Source organism: Papaver somniferum, chromosome 7 (genome assembly GCF_003573695.1).
Source record: "Papaver somniferum cultivar HN1 chromosome 7, ASM357369v1, whole genome shotgun sequence".
Lineage (NCBI taxonomy): Eukaryota > Viridiplantae > Streptophyta > Magnoliopsida > Ranunculales > Papaveraceae > Papaver > Papaver somniferum.
In genome coordinates this window covers 214,455,483-214,478,960 of record NC_039364.1, presented here as the reverse complement: position 1 = coordinate 214,478,960, position 23,478 = coordinate 214,455,483, and the positions used below count along the sequence as shown (strand labels likewise).

The window sequence follows — 23,478 nt, the reverse complement described above, 5'->3', positions numbered from 1 at the left end:
TGGGATGAAAATAAAGTGTTGTTACGTAATAACATGTAATAATACAAATCCCCTCTACCAAAAATGATTTGGGTTAAATCAAGGGACGGGCTAGAGCCTGCCCATCCCTGCTTTGAACTAAGCATCTGACTATGATACAAAATTACAGGTTTGCAGTTCATGAAGCCAATTTTTTCATTTCTTGTGAATCTTTTTAGTTCTAGAAAATCGTGGTAAGTATCGAGAAAAAGAATATTGGTAACCGAAAAACCGAAAAATATTCTGGCATCCTCTCTCCCCAACTGGCTCATCTGCCCGTGAACTTAAATGACTTAAGTAAGTCTTCCCCTGATAAATGTAACTGAGTTGTTGCCATAATAGTATAGTTAACCCTATCCCCACAGATATACTGGCAACTAACAGATAAGCGAGAACTAGTCCTCTTGCAGATAATAAGACTGCTGAGCTCAAGAAAGCAAACATAATCTCTCTCATGATAATGAAAGGAGAATGACTGCTGCCGGTGGTGATATGGCGAATGGTTTCATGATCTAGGGGCGGCCACAGCTGACAGCCCACAGAAATCGACATAATTGATATGTACATTGTACTGAGTACGGCAGCGAACAGGAAGCAAATAAAAGGTTGATGATTTGCAGCACCCACACAATTCCCAATCTGAAAAAGAGCATATGGGAAACAGGATTGAGAAAAAGAACAAAGTGATAGAAAGCGCAGGGCTCCCCATTATATCCGAGAAGGTAGGCCATGGGAGTAACCACCAGGTAAATAATTAGACTTCAAGGCTCGAAAGTGATGGAGACTTTCTAGGCCAAAATGGAATGGAAAACAGTATGACCATATGCTTCTTAACTATTTAATTAGGTAATCTACAGAATTCAGGACAAAGGCGATGAAAAACTTACAAATGGGCAATGATGATCCATGTCAAGCACACACGTTCCACATGATCGACAGTGATGTGTTCTCGGCGACTTTGGTTTTGAGCAATATGAACAGAAGCTGTAGTTTTCAAGGCCACCTTTCTCGACAACCGGATAGCTACCCCATGGTATGCTTGGCGGTGGGCCTGGAGGTCGAGATGCTGCGAGACTAAAACTAGAAATAGTGCTGATCGACAATAACATTGTTATGGTACAATGAAGAATCCCACGAAAATAGCTCTCAGAGAATATCACGGGGTAGACAGCCCACACACCGCCACCTGCATTTTTTTGTCAAGATCATTAGTCGACAAATAAGATTCAACATAAACAAAATCAGACATAACTTGGAGAAGGTGTGCATCTTAGTGATAGAGTTCATGAAGTACAGACCCGAGAATACTCATAGAGGTCAAGATTAATCAAATCAGGAGTCAGTCCAAACACAAGGCTACTAAAAAGAGATATAATGTTACGAATTGGTTTTTTAGGTAACAATAAATGGGAAACCCACAATGCGAAAAAATGACAAATAGACTACCTAATATCTTGACAATTAACTAAATTCAGAACCGCATTGCCCAAGGTTTTGCGGAAACAAAATGCCTTGGTCATGGAATGCTGTAAGGCACCATTTGCAAAAGATGGATACTCACTAAGTTTCATTTTAAAGCCTTTAAAGCTCTTCAAACATACTTGAATAGCCCTAAGCTAATATCCACACCTTAGCACATCATGCTGAAATACATCAGACTCTCTTCTCAACCAGAGAAAACTGTATGCTTGATCTAATAGTGAATTATGATACCATCTACAGAAAATATATGTAACCTCTAAAAGAGTAAACCCTCCTTGTACTGGAGTACTTGGTCATCACATATCCTTTTAGCTTTTGCTCTTTTTCAAATTTTGCTACTAAGATACCTTCTAATAAAACACCTCTAGCCTCTATATGATCCTTATCCTGGATGTACATGTCATTTTACCTCCAACTTGTTAAATTTTGCTTTGTCATTTGTCCGTATAAACAAGCTAAATGGTTCCACTAACATAATTGTATAACATCGGAATTGAGAAAAGAAAGAGTATAAAAGATATTGTACGAGTAACCATTATTGTCTGTTCACTATAAATCAACAGAACAATTATCTCTTTTACGTATTAGCACTTTCATGCAAAAAAAAGCTAAGCATTTTGCAAAAGGTGGGGAAAATATCAGCAAGGCAGAGTTAAGGGAAACAAACAGTTTTGATGCCTTACATATCACAAAGAGCATGAATATGAGAAGGATAGCAATAAAGCACCGGTCTCGTATATGCCTCCATCGAAGGTACTTGTTGTTGTGCTTCAGTGGGTTTTGGTTGGTTATGGCCCCACACCAACCGCACTTGAAAATAGGAGTATAAGAAGGAAGAAGAAGGCGCAATCCACAACCCCAGCAGGTTGTTTCATGATCCTCTGATATGGATGTTACGTGATGCTCCTCCTAGATATCAATGGAAAGACAAAGTAAGAATATACACGTGATTAATGCGTATAGAATAATATAAAACAGAGAAACGAGCACAATAACTGGATATAAAAATAAAACAATAAAAGTATAACAAAAACACAAGAAATACGGTTGCATAAAGAAAATAGTGAAGTTCTGGCATGGTAAAAATAGAAAGGACATACACAACATAAATAACTTTTACATAGACCTCCATTCCATTTACATATTCGCATGCAAGTTACTTGTGTGCACTTCCACTACCTATCATCTCCTATACCCATTAACAAGAAATATGAGTTGGACTCTCTTGGCTGCATCAAGAAACCACCTATCTAGAAGCACCGAATAACTGTGAATAAGGCACTAGCTTTGTTCAAGAAACTAAATGCGGGTCTCCAGAATACTTAAGCAAGATAAAACCCTCTATCCAAGTGGGTGAAAATGGGGATTGGGATGCATCAGGAAAGCATCAAGTATTCAGTCATCCAAATCAAATTTTACTTTTTTTTATTACTAATCTAATCTAATCTTTCCAATTTCGTCTTTAAGATCTCCTCTACATTAGGACATTTCCCAAACCAAAAAAGTTAGTTAAACTGTACACTTATAATATCCATGAAACTTCCAAATTACACAAAGTAAGCCAGTTTTATCAGATACCCTTTTTCCCCATATTTTTGTACTCCGCAGAATAAGTTTGTAAGTGCAAATCCACATTTATCTAGATACTTAAAATACACTACAAAACAATAGATATTATAAAAGATTTAATTTTTCCTGAAGACCAACTTGTAAATTTCCAATAATTTCCTAAAATAACAAAAATAAGGGTAGATATATTCACTATTTAGATCATCGGATACTAGTTTCTTTTTTAACAGTAAATTAACCAGCGCCTTTTTTAGGGTTTTTTCTTCTTATTTTTGTGAATCAAACTAGAAGAATCTGAAAATCTGTTAATCAACAAACTCAGCTACAAAGACGAAATCAAAGGGGGCATAATAAAGAGAGAATAATACCTTAACTGTGTCATTCATTTTCTATCTTCTCTGCTTGGTATTGAGTTGGAGAAAGAGAGATTGGATGACCAACCTCCTTTCTCTTCTTCAATTGACTGGAATTTGATAAACTAGAGAGAAATGGTAAAAACAAAAATCTCTGTTTTTTTCTCCTTTCTTTCTATTTTAATTGTATAACTTTGATATTAACCCTCGAAAAATTATGTTATTTGGTGAATAATCCTTGTGCTTTCAAAACTTTGCAACATATCCCTCAAGTGCCGTAAACAAAAATTTGATGTTACTACTTCGCAGTCATTCATCTTCGTTTTAGCATAGCACGCACCAAAATTGCAATGTTTTTTTTATGACACTAATTTGAGGCAAAGCCGCAAAGCCCTAGACATACTTTTGCTGGCAGGGCCAATAGACCCTAAGAAGATTCAAATTTAGCACGAAGCAAAGGTGCAAAGGTATAAATTACACCCGAGCTTAGGGCCTTGAGGGAAACCAACATACATCTCTCAACAGAACCCGATGGGCCCGTAAAAAAGCTATCAAGAAAATGTAGTTACAATTGAAAGAAGCGATCATTGTGAAATTTAAAACTTTGAAACCAAAACCTCAAGTTCTTTCTCAGTCGATCAGTAGCTCTAAACAGCATATTATTACAATATATTTTAGGAAATCCAAAGCCGTTAAAAGATTGTCCGAAGACTACATAATATTCAATCTAACACATCACGGGCACACACCAGAACACCTAGAATCCTGCAAGTGTATGTATCTATATCTATCCATCCAAATTATGACTCTTGCCCCTTGTATATTTCAAACCATCTCGTCAGAATGATAAGACCAAAATCCTCCGCTGCTCCCGTTGGAACCATGATCAGAAGTCAGAAACAAGAAAGTTACTAGACAAGGATACCTGCATCCAACAGGAGAAATTGAGTCATAACAAGTCTTTGGAACTGAATCTGGTTACAGATTATAGTGTGAAAAAGGAGAGACGGATAGAAGTCTCATATCTCTAGCTTTTATCTCATTTCATTCTTACCTTCTCACCCAGCTTGAATGCCGGTAGACCCTTGTATGGGCAAGATGCACAACGGAACGCATCACCTAGTCCACACTGCATAACAAATAAGAAACTTGTTAAGGAAGGCAAGAGTAATAAACTGTACGTATGCTCATTCCCAAGGTGTCATGCAGTTATAAGAACTGTTTGGGGTAAAATGTAAGCTGGGGCACAACAATTATGGTTTCCGAAAATAAATTTGTCCAACCCAATTGAGCCCTATCATTTTTTCAGCTTACCAAAGCTTTACCAACTACTCTGTGGATTTTTCACATTAGATCTCTATATTAGGAATCAATATAAGAAATTGTAGTTGAAATAACAAACTAACTGAATCATATACAGAAACCATTGATTCCACAAACAGCTTTATATGGTCAGTGATTAAATGCATCCATGCAGAGGGGAAGAATCTACACTCACACTGCCACACGCGGACTGAGGGTTTTCAATCTGCTCCTCGGTTAAGCCGAGCTTCACAACCTTTTCTTCTGCCTCCGCCCGTCCACAAGTGCAATTTTTGCAAGCTTTCTTTGAACTTCCAACTTCACAGTCATCAACTGCACATGACTACTTGTATCACATAAAGCTTCTAAAGGAAATAATCAAAAGGAGCTGAATATACAGATTAGGATTTTCATTATCATACCGACTGGAAGTTCTGGTTTCTTCAAGTCTTCCTCTGTTAATAGACTGTCTTCATCAATCAAATCCAAATCATCATCAAGCTGTACTTTAGGCAAACTTGGGGTTGCTTTCTTAATGGAAAAGGATGACCCAATCTTCCACGAGGGCTTACTGGCCTTAACCTGCACAAATAGTAATATGGGTAAACATTGAGAAAATTTGCAGGAAAATAAAGAAAGAAACCAAACAGGAACATAACAATATGATGTCATGGTGAGAAAAAAGGGAAACAGAAGAAATACTCACCGTTACAGATTGAACATTTACTTCTGGTACTAAGGATTTCAGGTCCAGAACTTGCAACTCTAGGTATCCGGCTAATAATAACTTGCGCTCAAATGTAGAGCTGACCTATAAAAATATAATAAGAAAATTACCAAGCAATCTTCACAAAACTAAGATTACAGATTTATAAAGAACAGTAAGTACCTTATCCGTGCTCACTGAAGCAGGTTGGGGTGCCTGTATTAAGACAGTACCCCCAGGTTTCAGAACTCTGGAGATTTCTTCAAGAAACTGATCAAGAAGCTCAACAGTTCTCACAATGTAAACGACAATATCAACTGAAACTGAGTCCATTGGCAGCTTCTCTGATTCAGGCCATCAAGTCATGTATCAGTAAAGATTACGAGGCAACTGTGCATAGAAACGTAATATTGCAGAGACACGAACAAGGAAGTTTCTCCTTTCCGGAATATCTTAATATTTTATAACACTTTCAAAGAAAGCCAAATCTCTAAGAACACGCAAATCACTTTAGCTACCAGGCTGTACACTCATCGAAGAAGTCAAAACAGATTCTACCATACACTAAACCCCTATGTACTTTCAAGCAAGGAGAGGTAATAACTATAACTAGAATTTCAAAAGTGAAATTAGAAATTCTGAGCAAAGTATAAATTGTTGGAAGAAAATACTTAGATAGGAAGCTTGAGTGAGGATTAGGGGATCATTCTGTCCATCTCCTTTGACCCCCAGCGGTGCTATCGCAGCCATAACTGCGCTGACAGGCACAACAACATGATCTGAAAACACTAGTATACTGCTCTCCATTGCAGCCATGTCCTGCATAAAAAGCAAAAGATTTAGATTACTTTCCTCCAATACTTTCAACAGCCGTGACATATAGAGCTACATGTTTATAAGAGAAGAAAGAACATGACTAGCTATAAGTAAACAAGCACAAGTGTCTACTACTATGAAGCGGGGATGCAGAGGATTGAGACCATAACCCCAATAAACTGATAACATGATAGCCTTAAAATAACAACCTAGACTCCATCAGCTGGGTTATGGACTTTTACAATATATTGCATCCAATGGATAAAGAGAAATATGTAATAAACTAGTCTACTCATTTACGCAGTCAAGGCCGGTCCTGCATTTTTTGTGGCCTAAAGCAAAACTTTTTTTTGTGGCCTCCTGTTAATCAAAATAAACTACATGAAACAAAAACTACATTGACAGTGTTACCAGGTTCATGCTTCCTAGTAGGTACAGGAGGCATAATTGAAAGCTCTGGAAAGAAATATGCACAAACATAGTGTAAAGTGGTGTTTCTAAAAACATCTGAATTTGTGAAAAAGTTAATTGAAAAGAGAATAAAGGAAGGATGGACCGCAGCGGCGGAAAGAGGAACTGCGCGCAAAAATATAAGTTGAAGATAAATCTTTAACTTCAACTGTTTTACATCTAACAAATAATAATTTGATGTTCCTTAAGAAAAGATATTCAGAGAGATTATATTTCGCTTAACACGTTATATTTTTTCTTAGTAGCAGACAATAATTTCGATTACTCTACTTCAGAAACTTAATTTTTAATTAATACTCCCAGTTTATATGGAGTCTTGCTTTGTTTTTGTAGATCATTTTGACAGAACTGGTTATATTTCTGATTGAATTTTCATTTTCATTGCAGTTGTTCTCTAACCAAAAACGCGACCTTCTGCACAGCAGACATGCTTTGTAATGGATTAAAGAAAGAGGCGAAATTGCTTCGAAGCAGGAGAACCACTGGGGCACCAGTCAAGCTTCTAAAATTGGAATCCAAATGAATCGACATTGTAATCAAGCTCCTAAAATTCAAAATCTAGGATCACTAAAATTGATGTGCTGCAAGTTAATAAAACTTGTCTTCCTAGTTCCTAACAATGGTATTGGATATCAAAAAAAAAAAAAAAACAATGGTACTACACAATATTGTCAGTACACACACATTGACCTACAACTCGACACATTAGTTACCAGAAATTCAACACATTAGTTACTGGAAATTGGCTCTGTACATGTGTATACTTCAAATATATTCATTACATTAAATTCTCATTTCGTCTATTAACAACTCAATTACAAAATTGCTACTCCTATTCAAATAATAGTCTTCCCAATCTTCTTTAATTAGCGCAAAACAGATTCACCACAAAACATAAAAGTGATTTTCTATGTAAAAAAAAGAGACTAATTAGTTCTAAAATGTTGAATGAGTTATTTTCATGGTTTACAAACAGCCAAATTAAGACTCCAAAATTCAAAACCAAGTCTCATCCTAGGGCTAGGGTTTACCAAAAAGACAAAGAATTGAAACCAAATATTCAAAACAATTGTAGAAATATAATTAAAGAAGAAACAAAAAAACAATTGAATCAACTGATTTAAAGAAATTAATATCATACATACTTCAATTGATGAACCCTAGAAGAGTTTCTTCTTTCCTTTGGGTTTTATCAACCACGGGAGAAAAAAATTCTTTTTTCACTTTCCTTTCAGTTTTATCAACGGGGAGAAACAATGGTAGTAAAAGAAAAAGAAAAAATATTGTGGCCCCCTTGAAGTTGTGGCCTCAAGCACGGCTTGAGCTGCTTCAACTGTAGGGCCGGCCCTCTACGCACTAATAAATAGTCTAGTCAGTTACGCAAGAAGTGTTGTATAACTTCCTGAACACTTATAGGACTAGTATCGAAATCGCGTTGCCAAGGATTTAGGTGTTCATAGAGCAGATGACAAGGTCATGTCCTCAGATCAGTGCCAATTAGATTCCTAACAGAAATGTTTCAGCGAGAAACTTCTACAGTCAATATCTGTGAATTTATGATCTCACCTGTTCGAGCTTAAAGTTTCACAAAATGACTTGGAATGCATTTGTTGGGGAAAAGAGACACTCAAAAAAGACATTGTGCTTGCATCTCCAGATACAGATATTCATGTTTTCTTATCTTATCTAATGCAGTGGTTTGTATCCCCTTTTGGTTTGGCTTCTTCGTAAATGAATCCAACAAAATAATCATATTATCACCGCTTGATGTAGTAGCCATCTCGTACATATCCTACGCAACAAACTGTAAACTATCTAAAACTTAAGCAGAAAGAGTATATATAGCAAGTCTCTAATCTAACTAATCTATGTGCAAATGCCGAAACATTATAGAAAAATACCCAAATTTACTTTTAAATACCATAACACTGTTTTACAAACCTAAATGCCTTCGATTCTCTATGATAACAGTAATTTCATATCATATTCGATCATATCTAAATTGGGGTTCTTAGCAATCAGAACTAACAAAACCCTAGAGTAACAAATAATTCAAGTAAAACCAATAACCCATTTTCGGGGAAATTCAATTGCAAAGATAAAAAGACAGCCGTGGAAGAGAAATTGACAGCGAGAGGAGGTTGGCAGACAAAATACCTAGTTGCAGAGAAGAAGAAAAGAATGATAGAAAAAGTATAACAATAAGAAAACATTGGAAAAACGGAAATGTCTAAAGAGTTTATCAACTGAATCTTACCTTACTGATTCCTTGTTGCGTCGGAAAGATATGAACGAAATCGCTGTAAAAATTTGAAGACTACGAGAAATCTAGTTCAGAATTAGGGCAAAAAAGAAGCTCGGTGGGGAAGAATAGATTTATTAAAGCAAGAAATAGCCGCTAGGTATTTATATGTTGCTCACGAAACACAGACTACGCGTGTTACGTGTGCGTCTTATTGTGCCGTTTGTATAGGCGGTTTGTTCACACGCACAATTCTAGGTAGGGCTGCACATGGGCGGGTATGGGCGGGTATAAACTAAAACCAACCTCGCACCCACATACTGCGGGTTTTTTTTTTCATAACCAACCCCGCACCCATAAACAGCGGGCGGGTTTTGTTATCCGCCCGCTACGGGTTGGGCGGGTATGGGTTTAAACGGGTTTAAACCCGCTTTATATTCAAGTATTTAGAGTAACTTCTATTCTCCTTGATTAAGTGAGAAAAAAAAAACCAAAACCCCCAAAATATTCATATCTAGGAAGTTCACAGATGAAGATTAAGTGTTGAATCTGTTGATTTTTCGATTGTTGTCGATTTTTGGTGAAGATTCGAAGTTGTTGTTGTCGATTTCTGGTGAAGATTTCTGGTAATTGTCGTTCGTAGGTGAAGAAGAAGAACTGAGGAGGAAGAAGAGGAGAGGCCGAACAGAAAGAAGAGTGTAGAAAGTGAATGAGGGTTATCAGTTATCCTATCTACTAGTATTAGGGTTTCATAATGGACGACTATGATTAGTTTTATCTAATGGTATATAATCAGCGGGTTTTTTGGGCGGGTATTAGCTTAAACCAACCTCGCACCCACAGACAGCGGGTTTTTTTTTTCATAACCAACCCCGCACCCACAACGGGCGGGTATTGATTAAAAACCCACGGACTTAGCGGGTACGGGTGGGTTTGGGTATCGTGGGCGGGTCTTGTGCAGCCCTAATTCTAGGTAACAAGGCCTACTTTAGGCAGCAGTGGTAGATTTACTCCATGTTTGTTTGACCATTTGTATCGTTTTTTTGAGTTAGATCTAACTCGATCTCTGAGCCAGACCTAAATTCCTGTCTTGGACCCTTGTTGAGTCGGGCATAGAAATGCTCGATTCATGGTCAAGCCACTGACTCGCATATTTTTGAGTAGGTGATTCCAAAAAAACAAATATATTGAGTAGGTGATTCCAGATGACTCAGATGCAAACAAACAATAAATTTTCATTCTTGCAGTTGGACGCTTTCTACCCATATATAGTCTCATTTTTCTCTAATTTTGCAAAATAAGGAGGCAGGCCCGTACCTAGGTATTAGGAAACATAAGCAACCGCCTAGGGCCCCCGGATTTTAGGGGCCCCCAAATTTTTCCCCCCCCAGTAGTTATGTATCTGCCTTGAACAGAGGAGGAAAAAAATACTATGAGTCCAAGTCTTAACTATATTGGCCCAGTAAAGGAACGTATTTTTAGCCCCACTTAGTACTCGGTTGTCTACAAAAGTAAAACCTAACTGAATAAATCCATTTACACACATTTTCGCCTTATCCCGGAGCAGTTGTCTCTTCATCTCTCGACATTAACTTCGGTAAGTTCATCGATTAGATTCAATTTCAACAGAGGATCCTTCAATTTTTTTATTTATTTTGTTTGAATCTATATGAAATCATTGATATGGGTATAGGTATTTTTAAGATCAAGAGTAGACAGTACATAATTTTGGTCAATTGCTAGTTAGGGTTTCATAATAGTAACAGTTTTAGAAGAATTGGTTCACAAATACAAGTACAAAATCATCAATCGGTAATCCCGTGATAAACAATTGGATTGGAGAAAAGGATAGAACAAGACAAAATTATACATGTGGTTTTGTTAATTGTTTAATTTAGACTTTGTCTTCTTTGAATTATGGGACGTAATGTTGATTATTTACAATTTACAAATTACAGTCGGAGATAATCATGAAAAGAGACGGTACTCTCACATGGCTTTTTGAATTTTTATGTTGCTTAATGCTTATGTACTGATGCTGTCAACTTCACTTAGATGATTTTTTATGTGACATATCTTGCTTTGTTCCCGTGTATATTTTGAAGAGACGAAATACAACTTATACAAGAGTTGGAATAAGCTATGACCCATAGGAAAACGAAATGCCATAGTGGTTCTTTCAAAGCCAAGAAAAGAAAAAGAGTAGAGCAACTTCAAAATTCTTTAAGAGGATCGATGAACAAATATTTGACTCGAACAAGTGATAGTGTTGGACGTCCAGAGAGAATTAATGAGGAGGGTGATGGTCTGCATAAACAATGAATGACAGTGATGAAGAATATGCAAATTTGGTTAATGAAATGGAGAAAGAGAATGATCTGCTCAATGGTAGTAGCATTGCTGGTCCTAGCGGAAATAATCAGGATGTGCAAGGTGAAGAATTTTTACTGCCAACTACAAATGAGAATGAACACAGGCATAGCGAAGTGCAAAATAAAGAGTGCGGACCAGTAAACATTTATGATCCAGGAAATTGGAAATTCATTGACCAAGGTTTCAGAGATTTTTTGGTAGAAAAGGGTCCCATAAGAGTAGTAAGTGAACATAATCAATATCCTTACAATGAACATCGAAGACGATTCTCTAACCGTTATTATAAACGAAAAATGAGTAATGAGGAAAGGGTTGATAGGGGATGGCTAGTATATTCAACTGTTAAGGATCACGTGTTCTGTTTTAGTTGCAAATTGTTTAAAGGAGATGGGGTTGATTGTCAGTTGGATACCAATGGCTCTAATGATTGGCATAATCTTGGTAAAAAACTTAGACAACATGATACTTGTGAGGGACATATAGAATCCATGTCAAAGTGGAATGACTTGGAAAGAAGTTTGAAGAAAAAGGAAACCATCGATAAGGCGATGCAAGAACAAATCAGGAAGGAAAAAGAGTATTTGAAACAAGTCTTGGTTAGAATAGTTTCTCTTATCAAAACTCTTGCTAAAAATAATTTATCTTTTCGTGGGGATAATGAAAAGATTGGCGAAGAAAATAATGGTAATTTTCTCAGCTTTATTGAAATGATTGCGGAATTTGATTTGGTAATGCAAGACCATCTTCGGCGTTTCAAAGATCAGGACATTCACCATCATTATCTTAGTCCCAAGATCCAAAACGAGTTGATTTCTTTATTGGCACACCATGTGAGAGAGAAAATTGTTGAAAAAATTCAAGAAGGAAAATATTTTTCTGTGATGTTGGATTGTACTTCGGATATAAGCCGTGAAGAACAAATGTCTCTCATTATAAGATATGTGGATTACTTAAGAACTCCGAAAGTTGAAGAATATTTTCTAGGTTTCTTAAAGGTGTAAGAAACAACTGGACTAGGACTTTTTGATGAGCTTAAAAACCTTTTGGAGAAACTTAATCTTGATATTGATGATATTAGAGGCCAAGGGTACGATAACGGGGCAAATATGAAGAAAAAAATAAAGGGGTGCAAAACAGGCTGCTCAAGGTAAATCCAAGGGCATTTTATATGCCATATGCTTTCCATAGTCTTAATCTTTTTCTCTTGGATATGGCTAAGTCATGTCCTAAGGCGGTATCCTTTTTCACTGTTATGCAGCGGATATACAAGTTGTTGTCATCGTCTACAAAACGCTAGCAAGTATTTAAGAAACATGTGACTGGTTGCACCGTTAAGCCATTGTCAGATACTCGATGGGAAAGTCATATAGAAAGTGTCAAAGCAATACGATTCCAACTTTCTGAAATACGGGATGCTTTGCTAGAGTTGTCGGAATCCATTGACTTTAGTGCGAAAACAAGGGCTGAAGCTGATTCCTTATTGACACGCGAGATAGATAATTTTGAATTTATATTCGGGATGGTTATTTGGCATCATTTCCTGCTTGCAGTAAACTCTGTTAGCAAATTGTTACAGAAAGAAGATATGCATCTTGATGTTGCCATGGACCGAGTAAAAGATCTTCTTTCTTTTTTTTGAGAAGTGCAGGGATACTGGATTTGAAGAGTTATTAGAGGAATCTATTGAGTTGACAGCAAAGGAAAAGACATTTTGACGAGCCTGTGACCGAAAAAGAGGTGACATTATCAGGTAAACGATCTTTTGAAGTTAACTACTTTAATTATATGGTAGATCAGGTTAGATTCTCACTCACCAGTAGGTTTGAACAATTCCAAAAGTTCGATGAAGTCTTTGGGTTCTTGTTACATGTAAAGAAGTTACATTCTCTTGATGATAGCACTTTAAAGTCATCTTGTATCAAGCTTCAAAATTATCTAAAGCATGGCATGGGTTCCGATATCGATGGCCGTGACTTGTACGCTGAAATGAAAGTTCTAAAAGGCTATTTGCCGGAAGAAGCTGAAAGGCCAATTGAAGTATTAAATTTTCTGAAATATATGGAAGGATGCTACCCTAATGCAGAGATTGCATATAGGATTTTGTTGACAGTTCCCGTTGCCTCTGCAGAAAGAAGTTTCTCAAAGCTAAAGTTGATCAAGTCTTACCTTCGGTCGACAATGTCACAAGAAAGATTAAATGACCTAGCAATGTTATCTATCGAGATCGACATGGTGAATAACATCGATTACGATAAGATAATTGATGAAATTGCATCGAGGAGGCCAAGAAAATTATTTTTTCGTAGATTAACTACTTTTGCATAGTCGTAATTATATTGCATACTTATGTTTTTAATTTCATTACATATTTATGTTGGTTTATTTTTTTTATTTTTTTTGGAAACATACGTATGTTTTTCGGTCGTTTTATTTTAAACAATCCGCGGAAAAAAAATATTTAGGCCCCCATTTTCAGTTTTCGCCTATGGCCCCCAAAAAGCTTGGTACGGCCCTGTAAGGAGGAATCTCTAACATTCACCGATGATCACGGTGACTAAGAAAATCAGTATAACCAACTTGCAAAGCAACTCAAGCCAGATAGTAGATACTGAACAGGAAAAGAAAGGCAAATAACATTTACCATATAAACTTGAAATACCAGAAAGGAACGCAAACCAGTTTTCTTTCAAATTGGCAAGGCTTAAAAAATACCAGAAAAACTAACTCTTAATTGAAGTATTGAGACCACACAGGAAAATAAACTTGAAATAACACAACTGCAACATTCACAACAAACAAAAGAAACCACCAGAAAATGTTGTTACACGGCAATCTTGTCACTCGCATGGACACATCAACAAAAGCAGCAAAAGTGAGCAACTTTTTCTGCTCAAAATTAATCACTATTTCAATGAACTTAGACACTAGAATCATAACCCTGATGTCCTCGGCATATAAGGATAGTGATATTACCAATAAACCCGGTATTAGCGAATCAAACGCAAAAAGAACCAAAGATTTTACAGTTTCTTCAAGCTCTTCAATAGCTATAATACCTCTCTTGATCTCTAAAAGTGTGCATTGTTCATACTGAGAGGAAGCAACTTTTGCTGCAAACACAGACAGCTCCTGAAGAAACCCGTTTCACAAGAAATGTCTGATCACCGTTTTTGTTTCTTTTGTTTCTTCTTCCTTCTTTATTTTACTTTTTCCTTACATATTACCCCTTTTTCACCTCAGCAACAACAGTAGAATGGGTAAGAAACAGCTACAAAACAAGCAACAAAAAACACCTCTGCACAATCACCACTTATTAAACTCCTGCAAGGACATGTGCTTCCAATTGCTACTGTGGTGTTAACTTCCATAAACGCACACATGCATCCTCGCCTGAACTCACAATGCTGCAGTTATCAGTAAAAGCCAACCCATAGACCCCACCTAAGTGAGCACCCTTGATGGTTACTCGGCTGGATGCTGGCTTGCTGATGTCATATATAATGACGCATGTATCAAGCGATCCAGTAGCAACCATGGTGTTATCAGGAGACCAAGCCAAACAGTTTATGCGAGCACTGTGGTACAACATATTCTTAAGCTTTACCTGCAAAAAAAAATAAACTTCCAATATGAGTTTCACATAAGGATGTCCAAGATGCCTTTCAAGTGTACAATCACACCAATTCATAATACTGCCAAACGCACCCCTCGGTAACATATCTGGAGACTACTGGGCAATACTATATGGATAAATTGGACACCACTGATGTGGCACCTTAAAAATATGGATTTCTTCTTCTAGTCAATATTATTTGATAGCATGTGGGATTCACCACAAAAATTGAATGGAAAAACAGATATCGACCAAACAAAGAAATCCGTACTTTTAGGATGCCGCATCAGTGGTATCAACTTGGTGGCTAAATTTTAGGTGTGCATATCGCATTTTCGAAACATGATGCAAATGCAAGAGATCCCTCAATTTTGTGGGGATCAATGTTAAATTTTTAATTGTAACTTTTATATTGGCAGTAAAAGGCTCAAAGCAAACTATAATCAAAACCTAACATTTCTGAGAATCAAGGACAGTGCACAGCAAGAACTTTGCTTACTGGGTCGAGGATTTGTGAGACTATGCAGCATGCGAGTTTAAGTGAAAGACTCATGGTGAAAGAATTTCTAATTTTTTTGGTTGGTTTATAAGTTGAATAAGTCCTTAGCTTCTTTGAAAATTCTTATTGCAGATTTTTTGGTAACCAGTCACATAATTGTTAGAGATCCTAAGATGATATGGTGAGAAAAGCAGAAGATGAGTAAGAGGTTGAAAGATTAGGATTACCTCTCGGGATACACGGTCCCAAACCACAGCTTCTCGATTAGAATCTCCTGAAGCAAACATAGAAGCATCCGTTGAGTAACGAATGACGGTAATGGGACCACGGTGCTTCTCAAGGGTTGCCTCTTCTGTAAGTGTATCCCCGTTGATGGAGTATACATGCAATTTACCATCCTGGCCACCAACGACTGCTTCACTTCCATCGGGTGAAATTGCGCATGCTGCCACAGCAAAGCCGAGGTCGATGGTCGACACTACTTTTAACCCACGAAGCATGACGACTCCTGAATCAGTTGAAACGAGAGCAAGTTCGGGAGAAAGCTGTGCAATGCTCAGGTCCTTGGGCTGACTCCCAATATCAACGGCTTCCGCATCTCCACATTGATCACCAAGGAGCGGAATTCTCCATACCTGTGTTTTTGAAAGAGAAGCGGATTTACAGAAATACTTTCTGCTGCCAAAACCCAAAAATACTTTTTTGATCTTGTATATAGCTTTCCAAGCTCTATAACTGGAGCATTAAGAAACAATTACCTCTGTATTACAGATTGAAAGGCCAACAATTTGTCTGTTCTTTTCGACCCCTTGATTCCAGGTTTTAATTTTGACGAGTTTGAACCTTTAATGCATGCTAAATGATTTGTACCAACTAAAAACTAAATACTGTGCACGGTTGCGATTCTAAATACTATACATGCATATAGTTAACTTGCTTTTGGGCACGCAGTTGTAATGATTATAAGATATAATACAGAGAAAGCCTACAGATGGTGGAGCATTGAGAGGATGAACAATAGGCAAGACAAAGCAAATGTGCATAAAATCCTACAAGGGGTTTACAAATTCAAAAAGCACCGACGAAAGCATAAAGACAGATTTTTGAATTGACCAGTTAATTACCTTATTGTCGAATGCTGATGAAACAATTTCTCCTTCAGTAGCAGAGAAACATTTAATTTGAGCATTTTCTTTCCTCTCTAATTTTCCACTATATCCAACCCCTTGAGTCCATCGTACTATTACACCATCGTAACTGCTAGATAACACGACGTTCTGTCCCGGAAGTACAGCCAAAGAACTGACACTTTTCAAGTGTCCAGAAAATGATAATGGGGATTTCTCTAGGTCACCTGCTGAAAATAAACTAATAGTGCCACCAAGAGAAACGGTGACAAGATGATCATTTTGCCAAAGACAACCAACGAGCATATCTTCCACTCCACCTGAACTTGACAAAGTTTTCTTCACCTTCCCACTACCATCCTCAGCAATCTCCCATACCTTTGCAGACTTGTCAGCAGACACTGTCAATACCTACACACCAATCAGCACAGGTCAAGCTAGAACTTTATTGATTAGGAACATGACAGACAGACAGACAGACAAACAAACAGGGAAAAAAATGAGAGACGAAGGAACATGCCGATTCAGGAACTGATAGGCAACTTATTAATATGGTCCACAGTAGTAAGAAATTAGTGCTGTGTGACAGTTTTCTAACGAATTAATACAAGGTGTGTTTGTGCTGCTTAATAAAGCTATTAAAGCAACCTTGCAAAGACTTTAACATTAAATTTGGTTATTAATTTAGCCAACCTAAATAAATAAAAAAATGTAACCAATGAGGCAATCCCAGATGAAGAAATTGTCCAGATATTTTTGAATCATTACCTTCTCTTTTTTTTCTTAAAAAAAGAAAGAAAAAATGACAGAAGATGCACAAACAGTAAACCCTTATACAATAGTAGTTCTGGGATCACCGGACTGAGAAAATTTATCAAACAGACAAGGTTATTTAATTCTTGAATTACTGATTCAACTAACAGAGCTTAGTCGGGACTGATGAACTCATTATGTACACTATTGGGGTTATATGATTCTGTCTTTGTTTGTTGTTACTCCTGGTTTTCCCCCCAAAAAATAAAGTAATGTATTTATGACGGCGGATCACACACAGCCTTGTTCCCAACTGTTTATTTTCTTTCTCTTTATGTGATCGCCTAGTCGGTCTGTCTAGCTCCTGATCAAAACCTCCAAGTGCCTATACAACTACAAAAAATGGTCTATGCATGCTCTTTAAACGGCATAATCATATCTAAATGAATGTGAACTACTAAGTAGGGAAAAAAAAATGCAATGAAAAACTCATCACTCATATTTGGTTGTTTTATGACAATAAATGCTAATCTTCAGCATGCAATGTTCAAGCAATATGAAAAATGAAGGCAGCTATGTGTTACTGAAAATTGATATGTTCAAGCTCATATTACGGTGCATAGTTGAAACATGCATTCTCTGTGAAAGATGGATAGGAGTATGCCAGAAATTTATTATGAATTAAGAAAGTGTCCATGTGAACAATTTCCTTTTGATATAAATACAGTCAAAAATAAATCTTCACCTCTAAATATAGCGAAGATTATTAGTATAAACTATAATAATACAAACTAAAGTTAAACTTAAACTAAAGCAAACTAGAGTGAGTATTCCTTGGCTTGGTATAACTGGCTAGTTAGAAAGCTTCTCTTTGGATTTCATTTGTCCTTCAGGCCAATTCTCCCCATTGATTTGTGCAACAGTGTGTAAAAGTGAGTCTAAAATATGTATTAGATGCATTTGGAATTCTAACAACTTCCTATAAATCAAGCATCAAGTTTTCTTTTTTACAGGATTACAGTAACTCTAGTTCCGGTAAAATATTCATGTACTTTGGAAGCAACTTAATATTATGAGTCAATGCAGTCATCAGGAAGATAGATTCTTCCTGAAATATGTGATGAAGTGTAAATCTAAGACTGAAGTGGTGGCTTTGATTCTGTCATATAGATATTTTTACTTAGCCTATTAAAACTTCAGTTTTACTCTTCTTGTAAATTACATATGTAGTATTCTGCCGGGTAATTTCAAAGACAGTAATTCAAACAGAACGCAACAAGGGGAACAGCTTACTTGCTTACTATCTGGACTCCAGCTCACAGCATAGATGCTTCCTTTGTGTCCATCCTCTGGCGAAAGTTCTCCCATCTTTTCTCCAGTTTTAGCATCATATAAAATACCCTTCTTGTCAGAGCTTACACTAATGAACTTGCTGCCATCTGGAGAAAATCTTACACAATTCACGAAGTTTGAATGCTCCCTGCAGGTCATAACAATAGGTTTGAAAGCAGTAGAATATCAGCAGCAACAGCTCCTTGCTTCACTAATTTCCCCAAACTTTAAATCAAGTCTAAATATTATCTAATTAATAAATCACTTTAAATGATCAACTAGAGTATGGAAGTCAAAAAAATTGGCTTCGCTTACAGTATCTAGCCAACAATCATTAGAATTTTGCAGATCATATAATCACTATTGGTGCTGTTGTTATTTTGTATTTAGTTGTCCCAATATTCGTATATGACGCATTATAACCCATGGCAATATTCAAATCCAATTGACAAATGATATCAAGGTATTTATCAATTTATCATGCTTAATTAAACTACAGAATAGAGTACGTGGATGACAGTTGTTAAACACCTGACTCAACTAACCATCACTTTTTATCAATCAATAGGCAAAAGTCAGCGGATAAAAGACTGGACAGAAAACTGTGGTTTTGGACTTGTTACGTTGTCCATGTTCCGTGACCAAAGAACATACATTTTTATGTGTGTCCCTTCCGATCAATGAAGCGTCCCCTCTAGGTACTTCATTAGTTCATTGCCTTAGGTTATTACGTTTTTCGTCATCTGAGCAATAAATAATTACCAGCAGCTTTATGTTCTGTCTTTTTTATTTTAAACAGAAGATGCCGGTTTTCCAAGTGACTATACGGCTTAACAACCTTCAACATCCATGGATAGGACATATGTTAAAGCAGCAAACCACCATATACACTGTCACCTTAGCAACTTTCTAGGTTTTTCCATGAGAACTTGAGAAGTCGTATAAAACAATAAAATTAAGAAAAGTTGTATCCAGAGCTACAGTTAGGTATGTTTTATTGTAAACGTGAAGTAGCTGTCTACATTTCATGCTCCTCAGGTAACCCATGCCTGCAATTAGAACCCATCTAATCCAATGTTTGATCCGACCAATGGCCCAAGGCAAGCTAAATTAACGATTGGAAGTAAGACAACCTGGAATTATTAATCTAAGCGTACACACTATAACTCCCTGTTTCACCTAATAAAAGTACATAACATACATCCATCTCCAAAAAAAAACTTCAGAATAAGGATTAACTTCTAACAAGGTTTCAGGTTGGTATACACATCCAGATTTAAATTTTATTTGAAGAAGAAAAGAACCAAAACTATATGGAAATAATGTTTAATCCGGTGAATATGGAAAGTAATGTTTTTGGCTCCATTTGCAAACCCAGCAACTGCATACACAAAATCTCAAGTATAAAGAGCATCTCAATTTCCTAGGTAATAATAGAATTCCAAGAAATTTGATATAACTAACCTCAACGAATGTTTAAATTTGAATGGTGGCCCTTCGTAGAAGTTTACCATAAAATCCTCACCGCATGTGACAATCCGAAATGGTCTAGTTGGTTTGAAAGCACAACTGAGTACTCTCCTCGAGTGGCCATCAAACTCCCCCACATTAGAACCTGAGTCCCACCTACATACAAGATCATTGCCGACTTCAGATGAATACCAACAACAAGTAAATGATAAGAATAAAAGCCATTTCCCCGTCCCGTATGTGTCCAACAAATGAGAGTTCCTTCAGAAATAAAAATCTCACGATATCACATTCTTTACTGAAAAATTGCATAACTTAGCAATACTGCATTAGATGGTTCTGTTGTAGCAAATTTCATGATACATAAAGAGGATCCAGCATTTAGCCTAGGCAAAAATGCGTTGCTCCAATAGATTGAAAAATCAGCCATGAGCGATACAATTCAAAGAGGACAAAACGAAGTCTTCATTCAAATATACCCTAGAATTTCTCCTAGATATGCAATCTGGCTGTATTGGCCGGAATTGAGTCCAAGATGAACAGCATATACCTAGTCAACTTGGCTTGAATGAGCTTATGAGAGTTACCAAGCTAAAATTTCACTTTTGTTGGGCAAACAGATAGTCCTGAAACAACTAGGTCTAAGCTGGCAAAGCAAGATTTATGTCCCAACCTCAAATAATACCGAAACCGATGACAAATTTAGCTAGCAAAATGTGGTTAACAAAGACATTGCAAAATGTCACTATAAAATAATTCTATCAATCAAAAATTCATATCTAGATAAACATAATTGATTCATCCAAGCTAAACCAAAAACCGTAGCATACACAAAATCATCATCAGAAACAACAATTGAAAGGAGAGATAGAGATCTTACATGAAAGCGCGGACAAAAGATTTGCCCTTACCATCACCAGAAGCAACAATCCTTTGACTATCAGGAGACCATTGTAAATCATCAATCCTACCAGACAAAACCTTGAATTCATTTTTAAGAACATGTTCATTATTCTTTCCCCAAATCCTAACAATACCAGAAACATCAGCAGAAGCGATCCATTCACCATTTGGTGAAAAACGAGCAACAGTTACTGGATAAGCATGTTCACCATATACAGAAATTTCTAATGGTCTATCAAGATACAAAATGACAACTGATCTACCATTACAATACACAATTGAGTTTGATTTTATGTCTCCGGATATTAATATCCCTCTTCCTCTTTCTGTTGATGGTGCACAACCGTAAGTCTCTGAAAGCTGCGCCATTACTCTCTTTCTCTTACTATCTCTCTCAAGTTTGGCTTCAGATTTATGGTAACAACAAAAAATGGAAAATGAATAACTGACAGATGGAATCTCTCAGTCTGACTTTATGGGGAAGGTTTGCTCTACCGTAATGTTTTGGTTCCGATTTCATTCATTGGTTCCCGGTCCTCAATTCCTGCTTTTATTTTATTTTTATTTTTTATTCCGTCCGCGAGTTATAATTCCAGAGGTGTCACTATCCATCCACAAAAAATCCATCAAAACAAAGGTAACACAGAAACCCCAAAAAACAAAAGTAACACAAAAACCCCAAAAAATTTGATGAAACTAATTTTGGTTTCATCATAAAATTTGATGAAACATCGTAGAATTTTGATGAAACCAAATTTTATTTTATGATGAAACCAGTTTTGAAATTTGAGGGTTTTATATCAATTTTTGAAAATTGGGATTTTTATATCAAGTTTGTTTAAGATGGAGTTTTAGTGGATCCCAACATTTGAATGGGTTTTTGTACCACAAGTTTGGTCACCTTGGATTTTATGACTAGTTCTGTGTTTTATTTCCGTAAATGGGTAATTCATTTGTTATTTTTTTTTTATAAGTGCAGAGAAAAACTATCCTGCAATTACAGTGATATCCACGACATTGTTTTCGCCAGTGATTTCCCTAATCGAATTGGGGATTTCAGATGACACCCATCGTCTATTAAGGTTACAACCCGAATTAAAATTTGCTAAATTTATAGCTAATTTGTTTTGTCCGGAGGATATAGTACTCCAAGTTGCAATTTCAGAAAACCTAATTTGATCTTCTTTAAACTTGAATCTGATATCTATCTGCTCGGCATGAATTCTTCTGGTTGGCCTTATTAGATTGCAGGAATCTGATTCGATCTCCATTCTGCTCCCTAGTTCAGCTGCCCATTTGAAAGCTTCCTGAGCAGCTAGTTGGTGAATCTCTAGATTGCTCCCTTGCAAGTTCCCCCAACCTCTGGCTCCTGTGCAGGCTCCTGTAAAATTGAAGATCATCAGAGTTATTTCTTAACAATTCAGGTTAATATTGAATACAGCTGCCATGCTTAATTTCATAGTAAAGAGGGGCGGAGGTATCCAAGAAATCCTGAATTCTATGATTTGTTCTTTAGCATCCTTTTTAGTATAATCTATATGTGTGAAGTTCTTTTGTGATATGTTATCAACAACTTGCCTAGTATGCATGAACTGTATTATTTCCTTGGCTATTTGAGCAGCATTAGATTTAGTTCTATTGAAATTGATGTTACATCTTTCTTTCCAGACATGCCACATCACAGTAGCAACTAAGATTACCCATTTTGTGTTTGTATTGTTCCTCCCTAACATGTTTATAAATCCTGAAACTGTTTATAGCCATATATGAAAATCCTGAAACTGTTTATAAATTGTTATAGGATCTACTTTTAATTCATGCCATACTTGCAAAATCAAAGGACAATACATAAATAAATGTGTTAGAGACTCCCTTTGACAGTTGCATATTTTGCAGGTGTCTTCAATGTAGCTTAGAATTTTACCAATCTTTTCTCCTATAGGAAGGATGTTGTGGGCAGCTTTCCAAATGAAGAGTTTTATGGATGGACTAGTATCTAGGTTCCATATTGCTTTCCAATTTTTATTTATGTTGATTCTTGTGCCCTTTTCACATGTAAGCTCTTTATATAAAGAGTTTACAGTGAAGTTCCCATCTTTAGTGAGTGGCCAGATAACTCTATCTTCCTGGTTGGGATGGATAGTTATCTTTTTGATGTTACTGACAATTTCATTACTAAAAATTTCAGTAAGTAGTTCCTCATCCCACTGGTTTTGGTTTAAGATCAAATTTTACATTTTGGATATTAATGGACAATTTGGAGGTCTTGTAAGTGGTACCTTTTGGTTTGGTATCCACTTATCCTCCCAAACCTTTATTTGGTTTCTATTACCAATTTCCCATATTCCAATGTTTTGTATACTCTCTATTCCAGGGAGAATTCCTTTCCAAACCCAAGACTCAGTTGGTTTTGGTTTTGTGGGTCTATGCATTATATCCCCCTAAGGAT

General features: G+C 36.6%; 4 protein-coding genes across 4 annotated transcripts; 1 reads left to right on the top strand and 3 right to left on the bottom strand.

Annotated features, from left to right (window-relative positions):
* On the bottom strand, positions 1–3,566 carry LOC113299530 (protein S-acyltransferase 11-like). Its single transcript, XM_026548561.1, has 4 exons — positions 3,438–3,566; positions 2,184–2,409; positions 906–1,204; positions 1–657 (listed from the first exon to the last, which is right to left on the bottom strand). Exons 1-4 carry the CDS (start codon positions 3,453–3,455, stop codon positions 175–177), a joined length of 1,026 nt encoding a protein of 341 aa, XP_026404346.1. The 5' UTR covers positions 3,456–3,566; the 3' UTR covers positions 1–174.
* A 370-nt stretch (positions 3,567–3,936) lies between these two features.
* On the bottom strand, positions 3,937–9,132 carry LOC113299531 (anamorsin homolog). The gene is made up of 8 exons (XM_026548562.1): positions 8,975–9,132; positions 6,102–6,249; positions 5,614–5,774; positions 5,431–5,535; positions 5,147–5,306; positions 4,921–5,057; positions 4,477–4,551; positions 3,937–4,347 (listed from the first exon to the last, which is right to left on the bottom strand). The coding sequence occupies exons 2-8, from the start codon at positions 6,244–6,246 to the stop codon at positions 4,309–4,311; spliced, it is 822 nt and encodes a 273-aa protein (XP_026404347.1). The 5' UTR covers positions 6,247–6,249; positions 8,975–9,132; the 3' UTR covers positions 3,937–4,308.
* Positions 9,133–11,277: 2,145 nt separating this feature from the next.
* On the top strand, positions 11,278–12,333 carry LOC113295914 (zinc finger MYM-type protein 1-like). Its single transcript, XM_026544245.1, has one exon. It carries the CDS (start codon positions 11,278–11,280, stop codon positions 12,331–12,333), a length of 1,056 nt encoding a protein of 351 aa, XP_026400030.1.
* Positions 12,334–14,041: 1,708 nt separating this feature from the next.
* On the bottom strand, positions 14,042–21,549 carry LOC113299528 (actin-interacting protein 1-2-like). The gene is made up of 6 exons (XM_026548560.1): positions 21,007–21,549; positions 20,121–20,282; positions 18,618–18,804; positions 16,569–16,982; positions 15,672–16,079; positions 14,042–14,936 (listed from the first exon to the last, which is right to left on the bottom strand). The coding sequence occupies exons 1-6, from the start codon at positions 21,396–21,398 to the stop codon at positions 14,679–14,681; spliced, it is 1,821 nt and encodes a 606-aa protein (XP_026404345.1). The 5' UTR covers positions 21,399–21,549; the 3' UTR covers positions 14,042–14,678.
* Positions 21,550–23,478: the final 1,929 nt, after the last annotated feature.

What these genes read in the sequence shown, in the direction of transcription:
- LOC113299530 (XM_026548561.1), bottom strand. An exon ending in ATTCATGCTCTTTGTGATAT is followed by an intron (nt 1,205 to 2,183) that starts GTAAGGCATCAA and finishes AAAAAAATGCAG; the next exon opens with GTGGCGGTGTGTGGGCTGTC. An exon ending in TGGATCATCATTGCCCATTT is followed by an intron (nt 658 to 905) that starts GTAAGTTTTTCA and finishes GCTCTTTTTCAG; the next exon opens with ATTGGGAATTGTGTGGGTGC.
- LOC113299528 (XM_026548560.1), bottom strand. Translation starts at nt 21,398, where the DNA reads ATGGCGCAGCTTTCAGAGACTTACGGTTGTGCACCATCAACAGAAAGA. An exon ending in AAATTTAAACATTCGTTGAG is followed by an intron (nt 18,805 to 20,120) that starts GTTAGTTATATC and finishes TATGACCTGCAG; the next exon opens with GGAGCATTCAAACTTCGTGA. An exon ending in CATCAGCATTCGACAATAAG is followed by an intron (nt 16,080 to 16,568) that starts GTAATTAACTGG and finishes TCAAAAACACAG; the next exon opens with GTATGGAGAATTCCGCTCCT.
- LOC113299531 (XM_026548562.1), bottom strand. Translation starts at nt 6,246, where the DNA reads ATGGCTGCAATGGAGAGCAGTATACTAGTGTTTTCAGATCATGTTGTT. An exon ending in TAAATGTTCAATCTGTAACG is followed by an intron (nt 5,307 to 5,430) that starts GTGAGTATTTCT and finishes CTATTTGTGCAG; the next exon opens with GTTAAGGCCAGTAAGCCCTC. An exon ending in CATTCAAGCTGGGTGAGAAG is followed by an intron (nt 4,348 to 4,476) that starts GTAAGAATGAAA and finishes TGTTGGATGCAG; the next exon opens with GTATCCTTGTCTAGTAACTT.
- LOC113295914 (XM_026544245.1), top strand. Translation starts at nt 11,278, where the DNA reads ATGAATGACAGTGATGAAGAATATGCAAATTTGGTTAATGAAATGGAG.